At 37.3% G+C, this 12,469-nt stretch overlaps 2 protein-coding genes across 6 annotated transcripts in view; both read right to left on the bottom strand.

Annotated features, from left to right (window-relative positions):
- The window catches only part of LOC129727663 (uncharacterized), a 52,243-nt gene extending 45,483 nt beyond the window's left edge, over window positions 1-6,760 (bottom strand). The window contains exons 1-2 of one of the 5 annotated variants that reach the window (XM_055685833.1): window positions 6,713-6,760; window positions 5,712-5,816 (exon numbers count right to left, since the gene is read on the bottom strand). In XM_055685833.1, coding sequence (XP_055541808.1) covers window positions 5,712-5,772 — 61 coding nt within the window. In that variant the 5' untranslated portion in view covers window positions 5,773-5,816; window positions 6,713-6,760. Of the gene's footprint in view, window positions 1-5,711; window positions 6,657-6,712 lie in introns of those variants that run through there. The other 4 variants (XM_055685920.1, XM_055685743.1, XM_055686010.1 and 1 more) reach the window with 4 other exon arrangements.
- Window positions 6,761-8,734: 1,974 nt separating this feature from the next.
- LOC129727906 (endochitinase-like) overlaps window positions 8,735-12,469 on the bottom strand; it is a 49,721-nt gene continuing 45,986 nt past the window's right edge. The window contains exon 3 of the mRNA XM_055686221.1: window positions 8,735-9,557. Within this exon, the coding sequence (XP_055542196.1) occupies window positions 8,972-9,557 (586 nt within the window). The 3' untranslated portion in view covers window positions 8,735-8,971. The remainder of the gene's footprint in view (window positions 9,558-12,469) is intronic.

A 12,469-nucleotide genomic window follows, 5' to 3' on the forward strand; every position in this document is an offset into this window, starting at 1 on the left:
ATTAGGGATAGGCATTAGACGTAATTTTAGATTAGATGTTTAGCTCAATGCCCTACTGGCGAGCAAGATAAAGATAAGTATTCAAGATTTAGTATGAATAAATTTCTTTACTTACTAAAACTCATCGAGCTTATAATTTATCTTTTGAAAGAAAACTACCTGATTCACAGCAAAACTATTTTCTGCGATTGGATTCCACTGAAAAAACGGCTCTTTACTGTGCCGAACATTCAGCTTATATAACCGAAAGGTCGTTAGACTGGTTTGCCGCTTCTCGGCTGGATTTGCCGAGAGCACAGTCAACTGTGTACCGCGATTCTCGGCATAAAATGACATCTGTCAAATATTGGTTTTCCGAGATTCTCGGCAAAAGAGATTCAGCCGAGATGGTTGCCGAGCACTCGGCTGTCCAAATCTCGGCACAAACAATGCCGAGATTCGGCGAAATTTTTTAAGTGTGTGCATTGTCCTTTGAAAGCATAAATTCGATCTAAAAACAAAACTCATCGCGTCACATCATCGCATCGTTGAATACATCGTACGCTGCGTGCATTGCACGCATTTAAACTCAATCGATCAGAGTGTGCGGTGCAAAAAAACTCAAACTATCGAGAGGAAGCAGATTCAAGTTGAATTCAAATCTGGAAAAGTGTTACTCAGTTCAACTTTGCATGAGTTCATGCCATCACTGGTTTTTACTCATCGTTTGAAAATAAGATAATCTCCCAGCTGGTCTCGAGGTACGATGCTGGCCTAACAAGCCAGTCGTCGTATGTTCGAGTCCCGGCTCGGGAGAGACTATTAGTGTCAGTAGGATCGTAGCGCTAGCCTCGCAATTGTCCTGTACACTTAACAGTCTTCGCAGCTCTGTGTATTGTAAAACAGAAGGTCAAATTCCGATACGGAGTGTAGCACCAAGGCTTTGCTTTTTTTTTTTGAAAATAAGATGAATGTCTGTTCTCTGTGCCAAAGGGTTCAACACATAAAAACCTAAATAATTTATAAAACCACAATAAATTCAAACGTTTGCGTTGAATATTTTTTCAAGCAACGCGATGTTCTTCAGTTATAACAATACTTATTGCTAAAAATGCTTTGCTCACATGGATCAAATTGACAGTCGATGACAGTACTTTCTGGTCCTTTTGGATATTTCGTATCCGTTTCTCCCTAAGACAAGACGCGACAGCTGGCTCCTTATTTTTCTTTTCGTAACGGCCATCCGTTGATGCCAGAATGATTATTCTTAACAACTTTTGCAGGTCAATGAAAATGAAGCAAATTTAAAATGTAAAAAAATATATATAGGCGAATAATACTCAGTTTTTTTATTATTTTATGTTCAATAAAGCATACTTCTACTATCAAATTTTTTCTTCCTAAGTTTTTTGGTACCCCCTGACTTTAACCGAAATAGTAAAAAACGATTAATCAATGCATTTTTAAAGTTAGAACAGTGAAATACATTACTCGGTAATATCATGTACCTTGCATACTTTTGCATCATCATTTATGAACAATTATATTGCTTATTGCTTTGAATTCGCCAGAAAAGATTGAGTAACACTAATATACTTCTTTCGGAATTTGATTGATTCAAACTCTAACTATTTTTTTTTTTGAATGTTAAATCAAGAGTGGAATTTATTGAATGTATTGCGTAACACTTATTAGATGTCCGTAACTAACTTTTTATAATTTTTTTTCTAATAATGTATTTTGGCAGCACTGCCGCACACGCTTTCATTCAAGCTGTCAAAAAGTATGTTGGGTGGAGGTAAATTCGTTTTTGCGGTGTAGCTACACTCGTGTTACACTTTTTACCTTGTAACTCCGGGATTGGTGTAGTACCGTCGCAAAAACGAATTCATAAGTGTTAATGAGCACTTTGATGCAAACTTTTTTGCTGTTGCACTTTCAAACTGTGCAGTCCATTTTGGTGGGAAGTGCGCAATAATACCTAAATTATGACTCTCCAGTAACACTGCGTTACAGTGAAAAAAACCTCGTTGTATTTTCTACGTGACTATTGCGTTATCGGATTCAGCCAATCAGCAGCCTAGTCGCAATTGGTTGCATGTAACGGTGACCAGCTGTCGCGTCTTGTCTTAGGTTTCTCCTTCCCAGGTAACATCTATTCGCCTTGACGGAAGTAAATCATCTTATTCACACGCATTCAATAGGGTATTTCGGGTATTTCAGGTGTATGTTTATTTTTTTTTTTGACGTAGGACTACGTCTTTGTTTTCTATACTAGATTACACTTTACGAAATTGAAAATGAAACTGGCAAATGTTGCGTCAGATTTCAAACAATTATAGTATAGCGAGCGAACGACTTAATGCATCTTAGTCATTTATATGCCGGTGGATAGATTAAATGTGTAACAATTTTTTGACAAAGTGTTTTGGTTTGTTTGTTTTTCTCTAAGCTGTGTGGCCACGCCCTAATGGCAAAAATCTACTCTGAACTCGATACAAAACACTGCGTGTAGAAAATTCAGCTTCAGTCTAGTTTGTAACACAACAGCGAGTGGAGTATAGCTGTTAGAGGTACGCGACATTGAGAAACGAGAGCTGCATACGAGTCAACTTCCAGGCAGTGCGGAGCATGTTACCTTTATTTTTCATACGGCAGCAACAGTTACCATCGTACGCTGCAGGATATTTTGCTTGCACAGCTACTGGAGGGCACAGCGGAGAGCAAATTTAATGCGTGGCCAACAAAATGATCAATACTACCGGTGGTGGTGCGATCATCAGCGGCGTTCTATAGCACACATTTCGAGCTGAAGATTATAGAATCGGTTCTTTTTAGAACTATAAATGCTTGAAGATAAGAGTTATGAGAATTTCCACAACTACTCCTAGTGTGAAATGTTCATCTGTTCCTCAATAATCATTTTTACAATAACGGCCAGGGCACACCAAAGATAAACGGTAGTGTTGCCTATGAATAGTTTATCACAGCAAGATATAACCTTCATTTCAAGAATTTTCACTGCTAAATTTAGTGATTTTCCGGTTTAGTTGTTTCTTTGTGCCCACTCGAACACCGTTATCAGTCAAATATTAGTAACGAAAATTAGTTAACCTAAGAACCAGAGTAATTTTCGCATCGAAAAAGCAAAAACTTTCTTTTGATGCTTATGAAAATCACTCAGTAGTATCGAAGGTGTTTTGGTTTGTTCCTCTTTCTCCAAGCTGTGTGGCTACGCCCTAATGGCAAAAATCTACGCTGAACTCGACACTGTCCGCCATTACCGCTCGTGGAAAGCTGGATAGCTGTTAGAGGTATGCGGCATTGAGAAACGAGAGCTGCATACGAGTCAACTTCCAGGTAGTGCGGAGCATGTTACCTTTATTTTGCATACGGCAGCAACAGTTACCATCGTACGCTGCAGGATATTTTGCTGGCACAGCAACTGGAGGGCACAGCAGAGAGTAAATTTTATGCGTGGCCAACAAAATATTCAATACTACCGGTGGTGGTGCGATTATCAGCGTTCTGTAGCACGAATTTCATACTGAAGATTATGGAATCGGTTCTTTTCAGAACTATGCTTGAAGATAAGAGTTACGTGAATTTTCACAACTACTACTAGGGTAAAATTTTCATGTATTCATGCATCGTTAGTTTTACAATAACGACCATCAAATATAAACGGTAGTGTTTCCTATTAACACTTTATCGCAGCATATAATATTTACATTTAGTCCTACGTCACCATTTCATACAACCCCTAGGGCTGTATACCTTGTAGTATTTTATTTGATAGAAAATGGTAAAAGAAATACATATTCCACTGACTCTTTTTAGTTTAGTTTATCAAGTCCTGTGGTTGGTCACATACGAAAACAGAACAAACGCTCAAGCTTATTATATCAAACAAAATTCTATGACGCGGTTTCCTAGGGGCAAAACGACTTGAATGGAAAATATTTCGATTTAGCAAAAAAGCCGGTTGTCGAAAGTCGTTGTGCCGAAATTTCGCCGAAAAAAACTAAGCTTGACAAATCTTGTCTGAATTTTCTGCCGAATTTATCCTTAAACTCTGTTGATGCCGAGGTCAGCAAAAACATGACTGGTATCTTGGCATGAATTTTGCTCGTTGCCGAGTTTCGGCCAAATATCTGCCATTCTCATGAACGAGTTGGTCGCCATTTTTCCTTGTTCAAATTTGTACACAGTCAAATACGTACTGCGGTTTTCGGCATAAAATGACATCTGTCAAATATTGGTTTCCTGAGATTCTCGGCAAAATATATTCAGCCGAGATTGTTGCTCAGCATCCGGCTGCCTGTATCTTGGCACAAATAATGCCGAGATTCGGCGAAATTTTTTGAGTATGCATGTCTGACGTATGTGTGTCTGTATGGCGACGATTTCTGCGACAAATTTTCACGCCTATCGGTTGAGTAGTTTTCAAGTCTCTATGGATCAGACAGACAGACAGAAGTGCATTTTCATATGTTTAGAGATGAGCGAAAGATCTATAATATACGAAAATAATTTAACACGCCAGAAGAAAAAGAGATAAATTCATTTGATTATTACTAAAATTGATGATTCAGTCACTATTCCTGAAAAAATTTGCAAACATTCTAAGAAAAATATCTTCTTGGTACGGAACTGGATTTTTCATAAATATGAAACCTCCATCAACACATCAACATTTTTATTACAACACACCTATATTATATTCTGCACCCTAGATTGCATTTCGATCATATAAAAAGAATTACATTTAAGTATTTGGCTCTAGAAAAATATATGTAGTATCAATGGTCTGCATAGTCTTCCTTTAGACTGCTGTAGACAACGAACAATGATACCTGTACCAAAAAATTACGTTGTTTAATTAGCAGTGTGCCAGAAACCCAATGTGGCCTACACACTATTCCCCGCAACTATAATTAGCTGACCACTATTTGTACTTGGTTTAAGCGTTATAAGTATGGTGTATTTGCTGTTTTATAAACCGTTCTTATAAAATACATCATCTTGGGTAATGCATCACGATGATTTTTTTTATTGTTGCGAGAGTTGACCACCTTCAATGATTCATTTATTTATATCGCCTGGGTTCAATTTAAACGTAAAATCCCACCACCAGAATGATACGCTTTACTTTTAAAAATTGAGTAGGATTAACCGAAAAACTAACCTTTTTAATTAGTTCATTTTTAAATCTGATTATAAAAAATAGATAAAGATTATGCCTTGAATAGTTGGTGTAAGAATAGTTGGTGTTATATTTTGGAACACCAACACCAATGGTTATCTGCTTCAGTCATACCATCTGTCAAACAAAACTGAGGTGACGGCACTCTGCATAAAAGTTAAAAATAATTCACCAACCTCACTCGTCGTTTTGAGCCGCACGTCCATGTTTGCTACGTACATTCTTCGCCTGTCTTTTAATATTCAACCAAAATTTTCGTTCGAAGAATCAGCTGAAACTCTCCACTATTGCATAACACTTGTTACATAAGAACCATTTTCATAATTTCGCTTCCATCATCAACAGTTTGCAGTTTCCCTGCCGTTGTAAGTCAATTTAGATTATTAGACACTACACTCATAGTCGAAACAGTTAAAGCATAGCCATATCCATTCCATTATATCAGTGAGTATATTTAAATCGAATCGCATTTATTCCAATCAGACACTATGAAGAATCTTCATCTTCTGTAGCTACATAAACCTACCATTCACTGATAAAGTGAACACGGCGAGTCCAAGTAGGACCCACACTGATAATCGTGCCATGCTGCTGAATTTTGGGTTCCTTCAGACGCCAGACCGGAGAATTCCTGTGTCCAAATTAACGTAACGAAAAATTAACGATAATATGTATTTTCATTGAGGACCCGGGGAACACTGAATATTTCTCGACAAAAATCACACTCTTCGTAACACTCTCGAAAGCAAAAATAAGGCGGAGCAGCAAAATTTATCGTTTTCTACTTTATTAATTTCGTTTAATAGCTTCTTTGCAACTGAAAAATACTCTTTTCACGGACTATCACAATAGGGTTTTAGTGTCGTATTAACATTACTCAGTCTGTCAGTAGATTTCGTATCAGATTGAACGATTCTGCCGCAAAAAATTGAAAAAGACAGAATCGAATTTCTCTCTTCAGTGGAAAATATTCACTACACTGAACGATGAAACTGAAAACTCCGCACGACGACCTCCACCTGGTAAGCAAATTCGACAGATTTTTTTTTTGCGCGGATGCGACTTGATGTCCTAGTCCTAGTACCCGACTTTGAGCTTAACCGAAGTTTCTCTCGGAGAGCTACGGTGACACGTATGGTTGCCGATTTTCCCAGGAAAATCTGAATATTAGCTTCGCATATCCAAGATTTGCCGAACCGAGAGAAAATAGTTATTTTTAAATTCACACATCATCCATTGCCATCGCCAACGTGTTTTTTCGTCTTTCTGTTTCTGATCCGTCGAAAGAAAATTCGGGGCTTGTTGATGAATGACGTCCAGTAATAGCATGTAACCAAGTGGTTTATGCGATTGGCTTTGGAAATTGTGAATATGCGTGGACCTTGAACATCGTCTTCATTCGTTACTTCAATTATCGATGAAAACCGGTGCAGATCGCATTCGTTGCAACACAGCCAACCAATCACTAGGCGTCTCAGAGAAAAGCGAATGCAAATTTTCCACACATTAATAAAGATACAAACTCACGCAAAACTTAGGCAAGGTTACCGTGAAGCCGTCTATCCCGGTTTATTCCTAGAACGAAACAGAACACATGCGGCACATTTTGTTTTTTTGGTCACGAAAGTAGATACCTCTCACCTAGTAATGACGTCACTACCGGCGAGAGTAACTTAACTCTGTTCTGCGTGCGCACTCTCGCAAGACTTTCCGATTTGGTACGAATGGATGCCGAAATTATTTAACAGTCAATTCGAAAAAAACGCGGGTTGTAAGCATTAGTAAGAGATAAACTTGTTCAAGGTGAAGATCCACGTGGGTAGAAGCTGTCATTTTGTAGATTACAGAACCGTTAAGGTACGCATAAATCAATCAATTGACGGATTTCATCCATAATTTGACTGCTACAGTCAACAGTCCTTCACGCAATTTTCCCACATGATCAACATGTGGTCAGAATGCAGACGTTTAATAAACATAAACAAAAAGTGTTACTATTCACATCACCGTGCCTCCACTGTAGTAACGATCGATTCCACCCAGGCCTTAGACGCGCCTATGCTTTTGCGCTGGGTTGTATGTGACTTTTTTTGTGGCTCCATTTCCATTTCGAACCCACTGTGGTTCCAATATTTTGCTTGTTATTTTTCGGTCATAGAAAAATGACGTCTTTTCATAGCCATCACGCTAACATCTCAACATATGTAAAAACGAGATAGCATATCACCGCTTCTTTTCATACATCTTTATCTTACTGCTGACAGCGGGCGCAAATTAATTTGAGCCCAGGACATGAGTTCATTGTCCATTCACTGTTACTCGGTATAGGGATGCCAAAGGCTCGATCGATTCAAATGGCCTATGATACGCCGGTCTACCGTAGGGGAGGTAAGTGATTGGTTATATTGAGAGGGGCGATACAAAAAACAATAAAAAATTAGATTGCGTAAAAATCTGAAATTTAAATGAAATTATTGAAAGCAAAAAAAGAATTATTCACCGTGGATTATTGTTTTGTCCAGTGACGTCAATCGCATGCACTTCGTGGCGGAATTGAGTCTCAAACAAAAAAAGATGCATTCAGGAAATTAGTAACCAAAAGCTTTATGAATTTAAATTACTATTAGAAATAGTTCTAACTGCATCATTTCAATTTGATTAACCATAAAAAAAGTTGAAATTTAGAAAATTAACTTTAAAGTGAAGGTTTTTCCTACATTTCTCCATTCTGAACTTTTGATCAAAAGTTCTGGTTTAATATCAACTATCAAAAAAAAAAAAATCTCAAGAAATAATTTGATTCTTTCTTTGAAACCTGATTTGAATTTTCTATACTAAAATTCAAAATAACTTGAAAAAAATAACAATGAAATGATTTTTTTGAAGATTTTTTGTTGTTGTAAAAGCTTGCTTAAACCATTTAACATCATTATAACACAGTTACTTTTGAAACTTTTGGAACCAGAAACATGCTTTAAAACTTAACCCTTGATAAAAATGTGTCTTTCATTTGTCCGTCCTGGACTTTAAAAAAAAAGTTAGGATAAAAAAAGTTTTTTTATCAATTTATATCTAGTGTTTATTTAGAACTTTTTTCAATCAAAATTTAAAATTTTCCAATACATCTTCAGTTCCCTACAATTCATTCTCAAGCAGGTTTCTCATGCATTAAAAGGCTTCTGTGGTACAATGCCAAAAAGCATACGTCTTTTTAGAAAATTACACTTGGATTTAAACAATTTTTCAACCCGCGGAAACCAGTCAGATTGTGTTTTTCAGATCATTTGACATAAAGTTGCTCATCATTAATTCCTCATCCACTGGTGGTGATAACTCGATTTTTAAAATGGTTGGTTTGGTTGCATTCCGGCCAAATAAGAAATTAGAATTTTAAAAATATTTTGGAAAAATGTACTTTTGGGAGGCAGCCAATGCAGATGAAAAGTTTTATTGAATTCGACTACAATTTTAAAATCAAACAGCTCATTTTTCTTGCACTCATGCGTGAAATCGGTAGATAGTAAATTAACTGGTTAAATAAAACTGGTATTGTAAGTTTACTGCCTGTGTTTTTATTTTCGTCATCTGTTGTAAATGTCCTCTTGCAATTAAATACCAAACAACACATTTATTATTCTAACCTGCTTCTATGCTTGGCGCTTTCGACCAAAGTATATTATAGTGAAAATGAAAATAAATATTTTCGAAAACAGTTGTTGGTCGCCGCAAGGCATAATTTCACCTAAGAATAGAAATAACATCACATAGTTTTTTCGCGACATTTACTTAGGGCCACGTTATAAGTGATTCGTTTTTAGTTTCTGCATAGTACGTGTGCAGTAATGTAGTTAGCGGAAATGCCTTTCCGCAGTGTCCCCGGTAGTCATCAAGATCTAAAGAGAACGCATAAATTCCTGCTAGGCGGTTCTTAACTGCCCAATCAATTTTTGCTCGTAACGATCGTTCGTCTTCATACCCGATCCATTCTTCATCGCTGAACGCATAAGGGCACTGCGCCTGGTCGTCCCATCGTGAAGTCATGTTTGGAAGTACTTGACAAATTTCACAATAGCCTAAATAACCAGCTTCATTGGTGTATTCTCCTGCCGATCCTGCTCCTATTGTTGGTGCACCAACACTATTGTCCTCCGGACTACTGAGAAGATACGTTCTACCGAAGAGTGGAACACCTAGAATAATTTTGTTGGCCGGGCAGCCACCATGCAGCCATTGTTCGATCCCATTGACGACGTTCAATCCTACAAAGTTGCCTTCGTCGTGGGGACGATCCTTCATCGGACTGTGTACATCTGCGAAGTTATTCCACCAGCCACGTAAATCGTAACCAATAACATGGATGAAATCAGCGGCTCTGAAAAATTAAAACATAACATATAAGACACGTTAAGACCATTATTAAAAGGATAAAAGCTTTGGTATATATTTTACACTCACACCACCTCTAAAATAGGCTATTGCTTGAATCAGGTACATGATTGGCTTTCAATAATCTATTTATAGAATTTCAGTGTGATTTGACACATCGTATGATGAGTTTTGAAACTCACTAGTTTCCTGACTGTTACTGAGAATCCTAGGAAGCGAATTTCATTGATATTATTTCGGAATTCAGGTGTGAACTGATGTGTTATATGATCAAAATGGCTTCTGAGTTTTTTATTTTCGATCCCGGGCATTATTCCAGCTCCGGAAATATTCATAATACATGGTTTTTCCATTCCTTGTAGTATTCCAAAAACGGGAAGGTATCATCTTGCAATTCAAAATTACGACTGAACCCAGTCCGCACAAATGATATGTTGGTGACCTTTAAGAGAAAATTCATATTCGTACGGAGAAAATTTTCCGCAAACGATCAGGAGTACTGAAAAAGTGTCGAAAAGGCAATACATACAAACTTTTGGCAATTGCTACAAAGTGGTTTGTGAGAAATATTCTACTTTTACGTATTTTCAATTTGGTGACAAACCAGAAACGTTTCTAAAATTTACGAGAAAAACGTATAAATTGTTATAATTTTATAAAATTATAATATTATTTTATATACTATGCCGCTTCAACTAATCATCCCCATATTGGTGAGCCAAAAAAGCTATAGGTATTCGTCACCAATTATTTTTGGTGACTTCCGTGAAAAATCATAAATCACATCTAGATTCTTTCATAAAGATCAGTTGATGAATTTGAAGCGGAAAAGGACAGAATCTACAAAGCAGCCGAACAGAACGGTTTTAACAAGATATTTGTTCAAAAAATACTCCGAAAACATGAACGGAAGAAACACCGACAAGATGCAACCACACTTAAACCGGAAAAAGAAATCCCCACCAGAATCAGCCTGCCGTTCTACCCAGTTCTAACAAACCCAATCAAAAATGTTCTAGAACAACAAGGTCTCGCAGTAACACACAAAAGTGGCAACACACTGCGGGAAATTCTATGTAACCTGAAAGATAAGGTCCCCAGCGATGAGCAGTCTGGAATCTACCAGATTCCATGCAAAGATTGCACTGCTGTATATATTGGACAAACACGCCGCAAATGCAAAACTCGTCTAAAGGAGCATAGAAAAGCAGTGGATCACAATAAATTTTGCGAATCAAGTGTAGCGGCACACACGATCAGCCAAAACCATGAAATTGATTGGGAGAGTGCAAAACTGGTAAAACCAGTGCGGAAGGTGTCATTGTTAAATGCCTAAGAGTCGATGTATATCGCCAATGCTGAAAAACCTTTGATGAATGAGGATGATGCACCGATAATATCGCCTCTCTTCAACCTGATAAGGCAGAGAGCGTAGGTCGCCACATTCCTCTCCAGTAGAGATGGTCGGGTATGAGAAATTTGTTACCCGTACCCGACCCGTACCCGACTTATTGAGAATTTTCAAACCCGTACCCGACCCGAACCCGAAGTCGGGTTTGTTTAAAATACCCGTACCCGACCCGAACCCGATTTTTTTCCAACTTCCCATACCCGACCCGTACCCGAAAGAAACATACCCAGAAATTGCCGGTCCCGACCCGTACCCGACCCGTCCTGGATTTTTTTAATTTTATTTAATTTTTTTTTTAAATACCTGGTTACCTTGCACATTTTATGCACTGATTGGCATATGTGGTTCCTCGAGATGATGGCCGGAGTTAGGCTAGAACCGATTGTTCATGTGAACGAATGTTAATGAACCCAGAGCTCCAGGCGACATATTGGTTCTCCTTGAATCCAGCGTAGCACCTGTCACTGAGAATGTCCGCTCTTCTGATGTTGAAAAATTTGACCATATTTATCACGCAGCAAAATATCTATTCATAACTGTGTACGGAGAATTTGGGTTCCATTTTTCGTGTTAGTTACCTCATATTTAAATCGATCAAGGATTTCAATTATTTATTTTGTATGTATACGTATGATTCATATAAAATGCTGGAAATTTTTATTTTGTTTTCGAGAGATCAATAAAAGTTCAATAGAGTTTTTTTGAAAGATTTATAATAACTTTATAATGAACCAGATCGAAACAACTAGATCAGGATAAATTAACCTAAGGGGTCCACTACCCCTTTATTTTATTAATTTGTGTTTGTGATGCAGACTGGCTGAACAAGATGTTCCCAGATGGAAGTTTTCTGAAAATCACTCGAGTTTTCACAATTCATCTGACGGGTGGTCCACTATAGGGAAGGGATCCACTATATGTTAATTTACCCTACTAGACCAACACGGATAATGATGAGAAATGCATGTCTGGTAGAGTTTAAAATAAATGACGAGTTTTATGTGCACATCGTAGCAACATGGAATCTAAAATTCGGTATAACACAGATATTTCTGTACATGCGGCATCCCTGATCATAGTGCAAACCAAGACCTGGGAGGAAGAAACGAATACTTCACTAAAAATCGGTCGAAACAGATGAAACGGGCATTTGTCGTTTTTTGATGGCGTGTAACTATCTTCCTGCTGTAACCCGAGCATGACTCGAACTAAGTTTTTGGTAACATCAGGAATACTAAATGTGCAAACTTGTCTGTAAAACATAGATTTTTCTAGTCAGTTTCTTCAGATTTTTAAGTTTATATATATATATATATATATATATATATATATATATATATATATATATATATATATATATATATATATATTTACGCAGACTTTTTTTTTGTTCACACATTTATTTGACACGATTTCGAAGACTTGCGCAGAGTTTCAATAATTTTATAATTTTATACCTCACTATTTTGTGAAACGGAAATCAACAT

The sequence above is a fragment of the Wyeomyia smithii genome, chromosome 1 (genome assembly GCF_029784165.1).
Source record: "Wyeomyia smithii strain HCP4-BCI-WySm-NY-G18 chromosome 1, ASM2978416v1, whole genome shotgun sequence".
Classification (NCBI taxonomy): domain Eukaryota; kingdom Metazoa; phylum Arthropoda; class Insecta; order Diptera; family Culicidae; genus Wyeomyia; species Wyeomyia smithii.